The sequence below is a fragment of the Bos taurus genome, chromosome X, assembly GCF_002263795.3.
Source record: "Bos taurus isolate L1 Dominette 01449 registration number 42190680 breed Hereford chromosome X, ARS-UCD2.0, whole genome shotgun sequence".
Taxonomy (NCBI): domain Eukaryota; kingdom Metazoa; phylum Chordata; class Mammalia; order Artiodactyla; family Bovidae; genus Bos; species Bos taurus.
In genome coordinates, this window is record NC_037357.1 from 14,129,313 (window position 1) to 14,146,909 (window position 17,597).

The 17,597-nt window shown below is 48.4% G+C and overlaps 1 protein-coding gene across 1 annotated transcript; it reads left to right on the top strand.

The window, feature by feature from the left end:
* Positions 1-1,520: 1,520 nt before the first annotated feature.
* RAB33A (RAB33A, member RAS oncogene family) lies at positions 1,521-11,924 on the top strand. Its single transcript, NM_001192993.1, has 2 exons — positions 1,521-2,429; positions 11,337-11,924. The coding sequence occupies exons 1-2, from the start codon at positions 2,172-2,174 to the stop codon at positions 11,790-11,792; spliced, it is 714 nt and encodes a 237-aa protein (NP_001179922.1). The 5' UTR covers positions 1,521-2,171; the 3' UTR covers positions 11,793-11,924.
* Positions 11,925-17,597: the final 5,673 nt, after the last annotated feature.

The following is a 17,597-nucleotide window of genomic DNA, read 5'->3' on the forward strand; positions in this document are numbered from 1 at the left end:
TCTCTCTCTCTTTTTTTTTTAAATAGCTACTCTTCTGTAGATAATGATCACCAGGAGCATTAGCTTCAAATACAGAGGAGAATTATCTGGCAAGCTATTTAGATATCAACCAATCAAAAACAAAATACAATGAGGATTGCTATTCACACTATACAATGATAATAGGTATTCATAATGATGACCTTGGATTAGTCAATGAAGATTAAGTCCTTCTCGAAATGGTTTTAACATTGAATAGTATAATCTAGGGTTTTAGAAATGGGTGACCTACATATGTGCTAAAAGAGTTAGCTATAAATATATCTGCTAACTCAGCTTAAAAAGTTTACTAACTAGAAGACTCCATTTTCCCAGCCATTTTGAGTAACGAGGAAATGGCTGAGCAGTCACATTCCAATTTGCTTACAGATCTGTCACTGATGCTCTGAATTGTTTTCCTTATGGTGGGAATGGATTTAGTCCTGTTCATCTCTTCTGCAGCTCAACCTCACACCCAAATAAGATGGCAACTTACGTGTGCTGCTGGAATCCCTGACCTTGATGGCATTAGCAAATAACTCGAAAGTCGGTGCTCTTGGTATGTGTCATTAATATCTCAGCATATGAAATATGCAGGAGGAGGGATAAAGTCTTAAAAGGAAATGTAAACGGGCACATTTTATTGTATGTAAGTTGTACCTCAGTAGAGTTGATTTCAAACAAATTCTGAACCTGCAAATCACTTTTGGCAGAGGGAATTGGTCTTGACCGAGATGTGTAATGCTCGTTAAGCCTTGAGAAGCTGCCCCCTAATACCGTAAGAAAGTTCTGTTCATTTATCATCTTCCAAGCATAATCTAGGCTTCTGGCAAATTAGAACCAACCACTTTGTTCTACATTCAGTTGCAGAGGGGTGAACGCTCCTAGGGGTTTCTACTTCCTTTTGAAACTCCACCATTCTGCAAAGATTTGTGATTGTACGAAGAGGTCAGGAGTGCAAGACACTGTGAGGTTTACGCCATGTCCCAGGATCCCTCCACCTGGACCTGTCATGGTTAGCCCCGGAAACAAAGTCCCCTTTTGCTGAAGCTGCCAGCACTAGCTTCCCCCTTCCCTTACCCCACACACCGGCCCTCTGCCGCGGCGGGCCTTCCCCATTGGCCAGCCAAACACAACCGACTGCAGCAGCCAATGGGAGCCACTCTCCTGAACATTCAGAGGATGGGTGCTCGTGGTGTGATGAGGGGAGGTTGGCGCCTGGCACGCGCCCCCCTACATCTGGCAAGTCTGTGACAGAAACAGTAACTCGCCCTACACACGCACACCCGTGCTCCTGCCTTCCTCCTCTCAGCTGCGCGGGCTCCCACAACCCATGGCGTGTCTTGGCAGCGCCCTCCCCGGCTCCCTGGGGCACGCGAGCGCACCTGCTTTCTCAATAAGACAGAGCATCCCTTTATCTTAAGGCTTGGGAGGGGGGGCCGCGGAGGCGGGGCGCAGCTGCCCGCCGCTGGAGAGGTGAAAGAGGTGTCTCCGCCCCACATCCCACCCTCGCCGAGTAGTGTCGCTCCAGGGCCAAAGTGCTCTAGAGACGCCCGAGGGTGCAGCTTTCTTTGTCCTCCCCAGCCGTGCTCTCAGCCCGCTGACCCCGAGCGCTCTGAGAAAGTGGGAGTGGGGAGCCCGAAAGCTATAAAATAAATGGGTGCAAGGAGAAAGGAAGACCATCCCGAGCTGGCGTGTGCGGATCTCCCCACCCACCCTCTCCTCCTTAGGCTTCTTCCCTCCGGTGTGTCCCTAGGATCCCGGCAGGGGAGGGTTTATGCAAAGGCGCGGTGGCGGCAGAGGCGGCCTGGGGAGCGCCGTAGGATCGCAAGCCCGAGGGCACAGGCGCAAGGAGAAGGTTTGCCCGCTCTCCTCCATCTCTCGTCCCCTCCCTGGCTTTTGTGTCACTGTCTCTGAGCTGCTAGGAGGGTGCGCTGGAGGAAGGGGGCTGGGGTGAGAGGCACCCCCTTCACGCGCGCGCGCGCGCACACACGTTGCCGGCGCACGCACACACGCGCGGGTACACACTCACAGACACGTACGCACACACATACACACGCACAAAGCTCGCTCGCCTCGAGCGCACTAACGTGGCCGTTTTCTTTGTGTGGAGCCCTCGAGGGGGGTTGGGGCCCCGGTCTGGTCCGGGGGAGATGGCGCAGCCCATCCTGGGCCATGGGAACCTGCAGCCCACCTCGGCCGCTGGCCTGGCCTCCCTGGAGCTGGACTCGTCGCTGGACCAGTACGTGCAGATTCGCATCTTCAAAATCATCGTGATCGGGGACTCCAACGTGGGCAAGACCTGCCTGACCTTCCGCTTCTGCGGGGGTACCTTCCCGGACAAGACTGAAGCCACCATCGGCGTTGACTTCAGGGAGAAGACGGTGGAAATCGAGGGCGAGAAGATCAAGGTGATTCGGACAGTCAGGTCCAGAAAGGGAGGGATCTGGGAGGGGGTCTTGCCAGAGGTATCTCGTGGTTGTAAATGTCCGGCGTGTGGCCGTGTCGCCGCTTGCTGAGCCTAAGACCCTCCGCAAGTCCTCATCCCCTTTTGCCTCTCTCAGTGGCCCAGTTCCCACCTCACCCCCCACCTTTTTTTTTTTTTTTTTTTGAGGTCTGGAGGGAGTGGTTGCATTCATGCCCTTTGCCCTTGCCTGACAGCTCCTGCCAGGAAAAGCCGGTTCAAACCCATCCTCGACCCTGAGCCGGGAGCAGCGGCACCTGTGGGCAGAGGGAGGTATGAGGGATCTCCGTCCTGGTCTGTGGAATGGATCCCAAAGCACTTCACATATCTTGAGGTCTCTTCTACCTCGTGAATGCCAATAGGTTGCAGAAACCTGCTTTGGCTAAGCCCTCAGGCCTTGGCAGTGGGCAGGCCTGTATTTTAAAGTGCTGTATTTTAAATTAAATTTTATAGTTGAGATTAGGGCTGGTTTGGAATAGGAGTGGTGTGCAGTGGTTCTGGCACAAAGCCATGAGCCCTTTTAAAGAAATTGACACAGGGTTACCTGCCGGCACTTCATAACAGATAAAACTAGTTTTTTTGGAAGAGCACCCCTCAAATGATAGCTTCTTTATTTGTCTGGGGTACCTAATGCCTGTTACTCATTCTGTTGGTATTGTCTTCAGTGGGCCTTTGTAAAGATGCAGAGCAACTTGTTTGAGGGCTAAGGAAAGTATCTTGGTGCCCCCCTCTCATTAGTTTGTCCATAAGTACAGATATTCTTGTCTGACCATTTGTGCTCAGATCAGAAAAGGCGGAAACTCAAGAGGACAGGAATATTTCAATGTGCAGAAGATGGAGGGAGGGAGGACCTGGCAAGGGCAGCTTCGCATGCCAGGGGAGCAGAGGGGGCAGGGTTATGGGCAGAAAAGACACCTCAAAAGGCACTGGGCACTGAAGACCAACTCCTCTAGAGCCACATCTGGCCTTTTCTCAAGCCTGTGGTCAGACACTGTCAGGTGAAGTTAACCCTCCATTTCCATTGGGTAAACAGCCCAAATGACCACAGGACCTCTCTTCTGAGTGATGTAGAGAGAAGGGCTGAGTAACTGGGGAGGGTGATGAAATGCTCTAAACTGTACAAGATTCCCGACTCCTTCGTTATTAAAATGAACAGGTTTTAAAATGGCTTCAGGGACTGGTCCAAGGCACTTGATGTCAGGAAGATGGGTAGCTCAGTACTGATAAGGGAGTGCTCTTGAGAACAACTGACCCCAGGATCAGGAAGATAAGGTACTGTTTTGAAATAGTGATCTTTTTTGCCCCTCTCATTTTGCCAGGCGGTGAGGGGGAGGGGCAGGGCGGGGGGCATTGCTACATTTCCTTTTAAAAGTCAAAGTAGGTATCTGTCTCCATCCTTTCCTAGGGCTCTTATGTCAATGTCTGTTTGGCTAGAACTTCTTTAATGTAAGGTTGTAAGACTCTGGAATTTCTAAAACATGCCTTTTAAAATCCAAAATAGAAATATACTTATGGATGTGTTCTTAAACCCTCAAAACCTTTTGAATTTAATGCTGTCGCTTGTTTAACATCATGTCACATTGAGCCAAAGAGTCGTTTACATTTAAGAGAGGGGGAAAGAAGTCCACTTGAAATTTAGATGAAAGAAAAAGGAAATGTTTGGGAGTCTAGGAAGGGAGAAGAGGGGAAGAGGAGAGGAGGAAGCCAGAAAGTGGAAGGTGAAAACGAGTGGAAGAGGGTCACTGTCCAGTGGCCTTGGGGGAAATTTTGCAAAGATTCCTTCCATTCTAACATCCAGTACTTAGTCAAACTGGATTTTACAGTGTCCACCAAAGATTCCAGACCTTTTCCCAGAGGGCAGAGCCTGTGACAGTGTGACTCACAAGAGATGGAGCCCAGCACAGCACCACGTGCAGATAAGTGCTTAATACAGGCTTTTTTGGGAAGATGATATTTTCAAGAGGACGAAACCTTGTGACACTGCTGATGGGCGAGCCCTCTGAGGACAGATTCTGAAGGGGCTCAGGGTAGGGTGTGGGAGCAGCGGGATGGGGGCCCTGCCTCCAGCAAGGCTGCTGCAAGCCCAGGGCCCAAGCTGGCAGGTGAGACCGGAGTGTCTTTGGGGAGATGGCAGAGCATGGCAGCTAGCACAGGCACTCCAGGGGAGACAGTTTTGCCCCATACTCTGGCTGGCCTGAAGTGTCTCAAGGAACGGGTACCAAACCCAGGCTAGGAGGTGACTGTCAAAGGCTTCTCTTTTTGAGAGAGAGAGAAAAGTCCCCAAACTTAGGCAGCCCTAGACCGCAGGTTCAGCAGGAGAAGGCTGTCAGGCTCTAAAATGGCAGTGCTGGGACTTCCCTGGTGGTCCGATGGTTAAGACTCTGCACTCACAATGCAGGGGGCCCAGGCTCAGTTCCTGGTGGGGGAACTAAGATGCTGCATGGCATAAGGCATGGCCAAAAACCAAACAAACTACAACACCAAACAAAATGCCAGTGCCATCTGTAGGGCCTTGAAGCCCCATTTGGTGTCAGCTGTCTGGAACCCCCTCACGACATTTATAATCCAGTATTTCCTGGTTCACAAGAACATCAAGAAAAGCCTGCAGCGAGTCAGCAATAATCATAATAACAACAACAGCAACTTCTATTTATTGAAGAAACAAAGAGCCCAGGCTAGGCACTTTTCATGTACTATCTTATTTGATCTTCTCAGCAGCTCTATGAAATTAGGACTATTATTACTGTTCTTGTTTTATAGATAAGGAGACCAAAGTTAGAGAGATGAAATAACTTGCCCCAAGGCACATGGATCTGAGCTTCGGTCTTTGACCCTGGAGCCCCAGCACTGCGCCATCTCACTGTCCTGCCTTCCCTGTGATAGGGCCAGCATTCAGCCACAATTCACAGCCCATGTGTTTTGTCACTGCTCTCTCCTCCGGTCGGGCAATATCTGGCTGGGAGGGATTGTGCACAGAGGGAGGTGGCATGCCAGGCAGCCAGCCTTATGGGATCCCAGGGGCCCAGGGTTTCAGCCCCTGGACTCATGAGCCTTCAAGAACGCCCCCTTCAGCTGCACTGCAGACGTTGTGCTGAGTACCTAGGTTTTCCTTTCTGTCCCTTGACTGTCTTACCTTGAGTGTAAGAATCAGAGAATGTTCAGAGATGGAAGAGACCTTAGAGCATCTCTAATCCAACTGCCTTGTTTTACAGAGAGGAAACTCAGGCTAAGAGAGGGAAAGTGACTTGTCTGAGATCACCCAGGGCCCGGCCTACAACTCAGGTCTCCTAATTCCCTTATTGGTGCTCTTTCCACACACTGTGCTGCCTGGCTTAGAAAGTGAAAGTGAAGTTGCTCAGTCGTGTTCAACTCTTTGCGACCCCATGGACTATAGCCTACCAGGCTCCTCTGTCCATGGGATTTTCCAGGCAATAGTACTGGAGTGGATTGCCATTTCCTTCTCCAGTGGATCTTCCTGACCCAGGGATTGAACCCAGGTCTCCCACATTGTAGACAGACGCTTTACCGTCTGAGCCACCAGGGTGGCTTAGAAGAGTCTGTAAATCCCCACACTGGGCCAGCACCGTGGTCCATCCAACCCACAAAGTTACCTGGGACAGGGATACAGTGAGACATCATAGGGGAAAACTGACAGGCCTTCTTGACATCAGCCTAGGAAGGATGGAGGCCTCCCCCAACCCCCAAGGGAAGGGTGGAACTTCCTTGAAAGAACTTTAAGTGTCGTCTTACAGGTTTAGCTAAATCATATCGCACCTGTCTCAGTCTAAAAGCATTGGAAAATGCCGAACAGGACTGGGTGTTTGGGGGTGGGGAGGTAGTAGAAGGGAGGCTCAGCTCTAATTTTTGAGCCCCTCTTTGTAGATTTTCATGGAAGCATCTCCTCCTGTCCAGTTGGGTTCCTCCTACACGCCAGGCACACCCTCTGACCTAGCCTCTGGACCAGGCATCCTGCGGTCAGCCATGGCTGGGGACAGGTGCCACTCAAGACTGTGGATTTCTCTTCCTCCGCACTCACTTGGAAAAACACCCTCATGTGTGTTACATTACCGAGTGGATGGAGGCTGAACTAAGTGTTCCCTCAGAAGCTGCCTGCAGTCAGAATGACATCATGTCTTCCTTAGGGCTTCTGAGCTTCCATCTTCTGCCAGTTAGCTTAATGGTTAATTAGCCATCAGTTTGGTTGTTTCTCTGTCTCCACTGCTGCTTCTCTTGCTGTGTGTGAATTTCTTTTTGTCTCTCCGTCCTCCTTTGCCATTCTCTGTGTCAGCCTGGCATGTGAAGCTGGTTGTATCTTAGATGCAGATGGGATGGGCCAGCTCTCTGAAGAAAGACTTGTCTTAAACTTTCCCCGTGACCCCCTCGGGCATCCTCCAAAGATTACAGATATACTTTCTCCCTTTCTCCATTTCTACCCTCCCTCACCGGCCTCCAACAGAAGGATATTCATACCTCATACCTTATGTGTAGAAAGATACCAGATATCTTCTCTAGGGAAAATAAATACCTGAGTCACCTAAGAGCACGTGCAGGGAGTGAGGGACTTGCTCAGGCAGCCGTAGCCCCAGGAAAATGGTTTACAAGGCTAGAGGTGTCTTTGGCAGCTCCCCTGTGCCCCTCGATGCTCCTCTAGTGTGCCCGTCACTTTGGGCCCAACCCCAGCCACCAGAACATGTTGCTGGCCTTCCTCTCTCTTCCCCCTCCCCACTGGTTGCCTTTGCCTTGGCTCTAGCTCATCGTCAAGAAGCCAAGCTAAAAAAAAAAAAAAGAAGAAGAAGCCAAGCTGTCTCATCTTGCTTTCCAAGATGAGAACCAATGGATTAAAGGAGCAATGCTACTAGGACAGGGCTTATGGGCCCCCTGAGACAATGGCAACAACTAATATTTGCAGAACACTTTGTATTGTGCAAAGGTCTTTCTCACATGTTATTTCCTTTGCCTAGTCATTGACTCAGTTAGTGAAAGAAGGGGCTGGAACCCGCATCTCCCAATTCCATATCCACTGCTGCATTTCCAAGGGTGCCCACTCAATGAGCTGTCTGGCCAGACTTGGTGGTGGCGGTTTCAGGCCAGGGATGAAGGGGGACTGTATTGGGCACTGTGTCCTGTGCTTATGAGGATGCTAATCCTCACAGCATCCCTACAGGATTGCTGTGTTTATCCTTAGTCTCCAGAGGAGGACACTGAAGATAAAGTAACTTGCCTGAGGACACCTAACTAGTAGGATGTGATTGGGTTGGGATTTGCACCATTGTTGGTTTGACTCCACTAAACCCCACTGGTCCTTGGAGAGAAAAAAAAGGTCCTGGGGGCATGTGTGTGGCTTAGGGGCAGGCGCCAGCACTGGCCACCGTGTGGATGCTGTGCCCACAGGGGAGGGGGGGACTGGGTGAGGGAATGCCAGCTGCCAAAGGGGGAGGAGCTGCTTTCACTGTCCAACAGAGGCCAGGGGTTTATGAGGGTGCCGAGAAGGACTGGGACACCAAACCCTGAAACAAAACAAGGTCATTCCTGTTTCAGAGAGCCTGACTGTCGTGCTCTCCCTTTGTGATGGCTCTTGAAGCCACAGCACCGGTTCTTGTGATTTTCTGCTGTGAGTAGTCTGCTTCCTGGCTCCCCTCTCACCAGAGAGGGGTTGAAATTCCAAGCCCCCAAAATCAAAGGTTCAAGTCCCCACAGGCTTGGGTGGTGTGCATCATTCTGAAGCCCTACCTTAGAAAAGCCAAACAGCCAACCTACTCATCCCCAAACACCTCACACACTCCCACCCATGTTCCTGCTAGTGGCAGGTATTTTTAGAGTCCTGAGCTCATGGTGTTAAAGCATCTGCCACACGCCTGAGAGCTGGTAGGGATTCAGCCTTATTCAGAGGCAAGAGTTACGACTACCGGAGGGTAGGGGTGGGGAAACCAGGAGCCAAGTGGTAAGGATATTCTCTGGCGATACCTTCCCTCTTTCCACTGACCTCCATTCCTCTCCCGGCCTGCTCTCCTCTTTCTTCCTGCTCAGAGCACCAGAGAGGTGGAAGAAATGAGAATCCCTTCTGTCTCTGCTTGCCAAAGCAAATCAGCCTTTGAGGACTTAACGTTTTTCTGGGTAACCAAAGTCGAATGTTGTCTCTGAAATCCTTGGCAGATACCTAGGATGTCAGATGGATTGTAGTTTTGGTGACTTGGGCCAGTACTGCTTTTTTATCAAGACGACAATATTAATGACAAGCATGATGATGAGGGACCTGATGCAGAAAAAGACTGCTTACAGTCTATCTGGAGGGATGCCAAGAACACTGATGAAATGACTAGAGAACAAGTATGTGCGTGTGCTCAGTCACTTCAGTCATGTCCGACTCTTTGTGATCCCATAGATTGCACCCTGCCAGGCTCCTCTGTCCATGGAATCCTCCAGGCAAGAATACTGGAATGGGTTGCTGTTTCCTTCTCCAGGGGATCTTCCCGACCCAGGGACTGAACCCAACCAAGTCTCCTGCATTCTTTACCACTGAGGTGGATTCTTTATCACTGAGCCATCTGGGAAGCCCAGAGAACAAATAAATATATTCTAAATGGTGTGGTAGAGACTCAAAGTACAATAAACGTTCCTAAGGAAAGAGAACTGAAAAATTGGAGAAGGTTTTAGGAAGAAGGTGTAATATGAGCTGAGCCTGGAAGAGTGGGTGGGATTTGGGTAGAGCAATCTGGGGGCAGCCACTTAGGTGGACTAGTAGGACCAGAGGTACAAAGGACAGAATGAACCCGGTGTAGCTGAGTAGCTGGAAACTAGGTTGGGTGGGGTCGAATGATGGCAGACAGAAACATTTCTATTTTGATACCATATGCAGTAGAGGGCTGTTGGAATTGGCTGAAGAGGAAGATGACACGCTGATACAAGCAGCGATTTAGGAAGGCTGATTTGAAAGCAGTATGCAAGAGCCACTGGGATGAAGGCATCTAGAATCCAAAAGACTTTGCTGTAGTCCAGAAGTGAGGAGAGGAGAATCTGACCAAAATACATGGAAATCTGAATAGAAGAAGGTGATGACTTGAAGATCGTGCCAAAGGAATATGGCACCCATCTCCATAAAGGAGATGAAGGGAAAGCCTGGATGATGAAAATTGATGCTCAGAATGATGACTCTAGTGCCCTATAAGATGTTTACCCAGCAAAAAGATTTAATTGTATTTACTAGATTAAACTTACTGACTGCTAATTCCAAATAAAGGCTATACTTCATTTTAAGAACCATAGTAGTCAATTAGTGACTATTACCACATTCTCTTTCATAACTTAGAATTGTACAAGGCCTTGGGACAGTTGTTCTCAGCATGATTTCCCTTGTCCAAGACTTTGGATATATAAAGGAAACTAGATTGGGCTGAATGTGTGTAGACTCCAGAGCATCCCCTGGGAACTACATACATCTTTATGTATGTTGCTAATTGGCATTTATCCCAAAAACTAAGATGCAGAAGAAAATTCCAATGAGCTAATTTACCTTTTACATAAGAAAGAAGTGAATTTAAAATAAATTGAGCCACAAAGTGAGATTTTAACACTGACTTTATTTTCTTTAAAAAGTCATACAAAAAAAGTTTAAAACCCCAAAGTGATGTATGCTTACAGTAGAAAATTTGGAAAATACAAAAAAGGAAATAAATATCACCTAAAATCCCACTGTTCATAAATAACCATTAATATTCTAGTTTTGTACACTTCCGATCTTTCCTATGCATATGTCTATGTTTAAATTTTTTTTTTTAATATTGGGACCATAGTGTACAAAATATTTTATATCATCCTTTTTAAGCTTGTATTTTGTGAGCATTTTTGCACCATTTAATTTTTTTTTTTTTTGGCTATGCTGTGCAGCTTGTGGGATCTTAGTTCCCTGACCAGGAATCAAACCTGGGAGCTTGGCAGTGAAAGAGCACAGTCTTCACTACTGGACTGTCAGGGAATTCCCATACACGATTTATTCTTTGCAAAGAATATTTTAATGGCTGCATAATAGCCCATTGTGTAGATGGGTTTCCCTTGTGGCTCAGCTGGTGAAGAGCCCACCTGTATATATGCATACATGCATTTTAGCTGTTTATCTCCTAGTGAACATTTAGGTTGTTTCCTGTTTTGTAAAAATTGATTAAGATCTCTGTACAGAATTTTGACCGCATCTCTCTCTTTTTGCTTCCCCCTCTAGTTTTATTGAGATGTAATTGATGTACATTACTGTATAAGGTTAAGGTATACAGCATAATAGTTTTAGTTACATATGTTGTGAAATGATTACTGTAGTAACTTTAGTGAACACCCATCATCTTATACAAGTACAATAAAAAGAAAAAGCAAGAAAAGAGAAAGTTTTTCCTTGTGATGAGAATTTTCAGGTTTATTCTCTTAACAATGTTCATATATATCATACAGCAGTGGTAACTATGGGCATCATGCTGTATATTACATCTCAACTACTTATTTACATTATTTGCTATTTCTTTTGTACACATTTCTGGATGGGATTCTAGGCTCTAAAAATTTGGTACATTTTTAAGCTTTTGATAATATTGCCAAACTGCCCTCCAGGAAAATTGACCAATTTACACTCCAGGTTTTCAACTAAAAACCTTAAGATTTCCAACTCAAAATCTTAAGAAAGACTTAATAAACGCTGGGAGAAACTTCTCTCTCTACTTCGAAAAAGACCATTCTGCCAATTTATCAAAGAACCACTTCCTGTGTCAGGGCTTGTCGCCTCATTTTATAGTGCCACAGAACCATGTTTTGTCCTATCTCTAGTTCATGTTTCCTCTTCTGACTCCAAATGTTGGTCTTTCGTATCTTCCAGGTTCAGGTGTGGGACACAGCAGGTCAGGAACGCTTCCGCAAGAGCATGGTGGAGCACTACTACCGCAACGTGCACGCTGTGGTCTTTGTCTACGACGTCACGAAGATGACCTCCTTCACCAACCTCAAAATGTGGATCCAAGAATGCAATGGGCATGCTGTGCCCCCACTAGTCCCGAAAGTGCTTGTGGGCAACAAGTGTGACTTGAGGGAACAGATCCAGGTGCCCTCCAACTTAGCCCTGAAATTTGCTGATGCCCACAACATGCTCTTATTTGAGACGTCGGCCAAGGACCCCAAAGAGAGCCAGAATGTGGAGTCAATTTTCATGTGCCTGGCTTGCCGATTGAAGGCTCAGAAATCTCTGCTCTATCGTGATGCTGAGAGGCAGCAGGGAAAGGTGCAGAAACTGGAGTTCCCACAGGAAGCTAACAGTAAAACTTCCTGTCCCTGTTGAAACCAAATGGTATAAATACAAGAGCAATTATCACTGGAGGGTTTTTTCTTTCCCTTTTTTCCGTGCCTGCGTAACACTGACACCTGCTTGTTTCCATACAAATTGATATTAAAATAAAATTTGTATAGATTACCACATGCCTTCATGTCTTGCTTTCTTCCAAGAAGACATTTCTGACTGTGATGAGCAGAAGAGGCAGCTCACCCTACTAGTTAGGCACCCTTTCTATCAGTCTTCTATGCCACCTGAAATGCTCATCCTTTGAGTCACTTCTTCAGGATTAATTCATTCTCTCATATGGTGTCATCAGTGGGCAGAAGTACCCAGAGGGGGTGGAATACAGGCCAGGTATATGGTTCTTGAGAGCCAGTGCAGGGGGAGGGATAGAGAAGTTCTAAAAGGAGACATTGACTCATCATTACTTCCTAGGTTCCCTGGATGTTGAGACTAGGCTGCTCTCCTTTTATTTCCAAAATTTAAAAATACAAAGTGTAGGTTACCCAACAGGCCCAGTTCTTTCCCATGCCCTTAGCTCCTGTTCCCCATTTTTCACTGAGCAGCCCCAGGTACCAAAAATATTTCTTTCCCGCTGCCCTTTCTTGAAGAGGGCAGGGTTCAAGTTAACATCGATCTATGATGTCCCCAGCTCTTTGCTGGGTGCTCTGGAAGAAATATAGCAGGAGGATCCAACCTCTACGTTCAAGGGCCCTCTGATCTAGTTAGGAGAACAAAGTACACGCCGAAACTACTTGGGAACAAAAATTAGTCCAGAGTATTACCAAGTGTAAGACTGTGCTATGGAAATTGAGAGCATTATGTATTCAACATCATGGAGGGGTCACCAAAAAAAAAAAATCACTGAACTTATGTTGGTTGTTGAAGAAAGTGTAATGTTTGGATTGGTAAAGAAGAGGGGAGTGGGCAGAAGTAGGGAGGCAGGAATGAGCCTGTGGCTTGAGCAGGAGGGCAACTAGGAGTCTGGCCTACTGACAGCTGAGCAGCCCTCATGGGGAGCCAAGCTTGGAGAGGCCCATGCCCCAGGCAGGGCAGTTTATTGCTTTTTGAGCCAATGGGAACTTTTGGTCACTCTCCAGCAGAAGTCCTATAGGTATTTCTTGTATGTCTGGTCCTGTGGATATGACAGCTCCTCGTCCAATGGCTAAAATAACTAAAAGTCTGTCTGAAGGCATATCCACAACAGTCCCAAGGATATTTTTTGGCTTAGGGGTGCTGCTGAAGGCAGCTCTCTTGTTGGAAGCCCAAGAGGAGGGGAGAGGGTTGAAGACAGACAGCCGCTGAGCACTGTCTTTGGTAGGCAAATGCAGCTCTGCCCCGTGCCCCGACAGCAAAGGGCCACAGATGTGTTTCCCAACCAAACAGCCTGTCCGGTCCTGCCTCTTTCACTGGCTAATTCCCCAGCTAGCCCAATTCCCCCTTGACCTCAGGCTCAGCCCAGCTCCCACTCTGGGTCTCATGACTTGGTTTCTGCCTGGATTCTGGTTTTGGGAGTCTCCCTAGTAATCTTGGTTAAGACTGTGTTTTCTGTCCAGTTGTTGCCACCTAACATTTTGCCCCCGAATCTCACCTGAGGAGCTGGGGTCCTGTTGTCTATGGGTGAACTGCCTGCTGAACCCTCGTCACTGTGCTTCTCCACAGTGGAACACCCCAGGACCTTGTCTGACTTCAGATGCCAATTCCTCATCCAGGATATGGACGACTGCTGTGATGTCTTTTGGCTCTTGTGACCTGGCTGCAGAGTCAGGCCACCTCTCAGTGGCTGCGAGGACACTTATCCATTCACCCTAATGGGTGCATTTTAGTCTGAATCCTGGCCCACCTTGATCACGCCCCTTTCTGCTTTAACAAGGTCAAGACGACAATATTCCAAAACCTCTCTCACCATCAGGACTGCCTCTCTTAGACCCAACACCTTTCCAGCACTCAACAAACGTTTACTGAGTACCTACTATGTGCTTCTGTTCTCAGCCCTGGGGATAGACAGGTGAACAAAATAAAATCCTACTTTCATAAAGGAGACAGACACTAAACAAGAAATGAGATATATAAATGAGATCATTTGACAGAGTGATAAGGACTCTAAGGGCAATAAAATGGGGTAAATGGACAGAAAATGTGGGAGTTGGAGGAGAGCAACATATTAGAGTGCTTACAAGAGGCATCTTTGAAGAGAGGACACCTGAGATGAAACCTAAATGAAAGAAAGCAACCAGCCATGATTGAAGAGAACCTCAAGCAGAGGAAACAGCTAATGCATGCCAAGGCCCTGAGGCAGGAGTTAGTGAAAGTGAAAGTGTTAGTCGCTCAGTCCTTTCTGACTTTGCAACCCCATGGACTGTAGCCTGCCAGGCTCCTCTGTCCATGGGATTCTCCAGGCAAGAATAGTGAAGCGGGTAGCCATTCCCTTCTCCAGGGGGATCTTCCCAACCCAGGAAACCTGGGTCTCCTGCATTGCAGGCAGATTCTTTACTGTCTGAATTACTTTGTGCATTTGAGGAACAGAAAGGAGGAGGGTGTGGCTGCCACTTTCACACTGGTTGGGCCTGAACTTAAAAGTCAGACTCTGAAAACTGCCCCCAGACATTTACCTTTTGGTCCCTCCAAGGCTCTGGGAGTTTCGCTGCCAAAAGCAGGCCCTCTCCACTCCTACCTGCCCCATCCCGGCCCTTCACACAGGATGATGTTGCTCTGGCTTGGAGACCTGGAGACAGCCAAGAAGTCCAGGGGCTCCCCACAGTGGCCCCAGGAATCCTGAGAAGCCCCAGGCTCCACCCAGTCTTCCAGCCCCAGAACTTCCTGCTGGCAGCAGCAGGCCGGCCTGGTGGTCCCCAGGTCTCCCACAGACTGAGCAAGAGAACATGTGAATGGGCTGTTACCAGGGTGCACCCAGAGGAAAGGGGACACAGGAATCCAGAGAATGGTGACACCCTTGTTGCTGTGAGGGTTATAAGGAACAGGGGGCTTCAAGGGATGCGGGCTTCTCGTTCAGCCCCAGTGAGGCTCTGAAACAATCCATGATGGCCAGCATCTCCCCTCTACAGTTCGCCTTCATTTTCCAGAGCTGTACCCTTGAGTCTTCACCTGTGCTACAGAGATAAGACTTGGAGAAGTCACTGCCAACATTTCAATACCGACTGGATGCCAGGCGCTGTGCTGAAACACTTTATATTCTTTCAGTAGCTCATTTAATGTTCCTTCAACCCTATGAGATAGGGATAATACCTTCCATTTTACACATAAGAATATGCATGCTTACCTGTCCGAGGTAGTAATGTCTTACTTCATGTCTAGCCTCTTTCTATGATGTTACACCATCTTCAAGTCCCTTCCAACCTCCAGGATCTCTCCCCTTGTGGGGATGGCAGGTTCCCTCCAGTCAGTCCCCCAACCCGGGGAGGCCTGAACAGGAGGCCATTCAGTATCCAGGAGGCCAGAGAGGGACTTCCCTCCCTGAATGAGACACCTCCAGGAAACCCGAGTGCTGGACAGAAGTGTCAGCTCCGGGCCAAAGGAGTCCCTAAGATGCCCTTGGCTTGGACAGTAGCTGGGAACCACACAGTTGGCTGGACTCTGCAGCTCAGCCTTTGGGTCTGTAGAATCTTGTCACTGGGACCCCCAGGACTACTCCCCCACCAATATCTGAGCATGTGCTCAGCTCCCGACTCAGCCTGAGGACGGGCTCTGGCTGAGCTCAATGTGACTGAGAACTCTGTCAGGAAGACCCTTCAGTCAGAGAGATAGAAGCTGCTCTAAGCACCGCCATCTAGAGCCATGCTGGGGAGGAGACCTGGCCCCCAAGTGTAGCTGCCTGCAGCCCACCCTGCCTGTGTGCAGAGTGGGGACGGAGGGCTTGGAGACAAGCTGAGAGCTCCCTGGGAAGCAAGGTTCAGCTTCTCCTGTCACTGTGAGTGGCAAACGCAGTGGCTATTCTCTGATCACATCTGAGAGTATAGGGGACGTTCCTGCTGTTCCAGTGGCCAAGACTCCATGCTCCCAATGCAGGGGGCCCAGGTTCAATCCCTGGTCAGGGGATTTGAGCCCACATGCCGCAACTAAGGGTTTGAATTCTGTGACTAACAGATCCTGCATGCTGCAACAAAGATTGAAGATCCCGCGTGTGGTAACTGACTAGGCACAGTCAAATAAATAAATATTAAAAAATCCCTCAGAGGGGACAGAGTTGCTACCTTAACTTTAGAGGCCACCCTCCACATCCCCTCAGTGGGAGGGGCCTTGCTCCCTCAGGAAGGGCTGGTCCAGGCCTCAGTGCTTTACACCTACTTCTGACTCCATGACCGCTCATGGCCCTAAGGGCTGTTTTGGTAGCAGGACTGAGATGGGAACACCAGAGATTGCCCTGGATTAGTAGGTCCCCACGGAGAAGGCAATGGCAACCCACTCCAGTACTCTTGCCTGGAAAATCCCATGGACGGAAGGGCCTGGTAGGCTGCAGTCCATGGGGTCACTAGGAGTTGAACACGACTGAGCGACTTCACTTTCATGCATTGGAGAAGGAAATGGCAACCCACTCCAGTGTTCTTGCCTGGAGAATCCTAGGGACGGAGAGCCTGGTGGGCTGCCGTCTATGGGGTCACACAGAGTCGGATACGACTGAAGCGACTTAGCAGCAGCAGCAGTAGGTCCCCAGTGCTGATTCAGAGCTGACTGTATGAAATCCCTTGGCAACATGTTATAGTATGGATTCCTAGGGCACCAGCCTAGACATTCTGATGTATTAGATCTGGGGGCCACGCCCAGGAATTTTTTTTAACATGCACAGTTGATTCTGATGTTCCTCCAGGTCTCTGTGTCTCTCGCCCCCTCCACCCCCGCAGGCATCCTGATAAACCCTAAAGTTTACAACTACCTTTCCTGAGCCATGCTTTCAAAATTAGTGATCTAGGTAACCACAGAATCCAGCCTGGTGATCCTTTCCTAGGATAAATGAAACTGTTCCAGACATAGCAAATGTCCTTGGGCTGTTTGTCTGAAATAGAAGGCAAGAGCCTCTTAACCATGAGAGGAAAGTGAAGAACTAATTTGGAGCATTAACAGTTCAACACTATGAGGACCACTCTGGACACAAGACTGATAATTCAATAGAGATTGCATGTCTGCTGTGTGCCCTCTGCTGGTAAAATTAGTGAAGGCTGGAAAGTGTTTGCTGTGCTGTGCTTAGTCGCTCAGTCGTGTTCAACTCTTTGCAACCCCATGGATTGTACCCCGATGGGCTCCTTTGTCCATGGGATTCTCCAGGCAAGAATACTGGAGTGGGTTGCCAGGCCCTCCTTCGAATCTTTCCAACCCAGGGATCGAACCCAGGTCCCCCGCATTGCAGGTGGATTCTTTAATGTCTAATGGGTGCTGACCATGTCCTGGTGTGGAAGCCCATACAGAAGGAGTGAATCCTGGTCCCAGTGTGGGCACTTGGACACCTGGAGCTAGGAAGGCTACTAACCAAAAAAGAATTTTAGGTGTAATAATGATACGTAAAAAGTGAACATATTGACTTTATATAATTTGATGAGTTTAGACATATGCACATACTCAGTGAAACCATCACCACAATCAAGGTAATAAACATATCCATCACTTTTTTTATTTCGAACTTATCTTCCCTCATAGCTCAGTCAGTAAAGAATCTTCCTGCAATGCAGGAGACATGGGTTCAATTCCTGTCCTGGTTCGGAAAGATCCCCTGGAGAAGGAAATGGCAACCCACTCTAGTATTCTTGCCTGGAGAATCCCATGGACAGAGGAGCCTGGCAGGTTACAGTCCATGGGTCC

Coding starts and splice junctions, on each gene's coding strand:
- RAB33A (NM_001192993.1), top strand. CDS start 2,172: ATGGCGCAGCCCATCCTGGGCCATGGGAACCTGCAGCCCACCTCGGCC. Junction 2,430..11,336: donor TCGAGGGCGAGAAGATCAAG/GTGATTCGGACA, acceptor CGTATCTTCCAG/GTTCAGGTGTGGGACACAGC.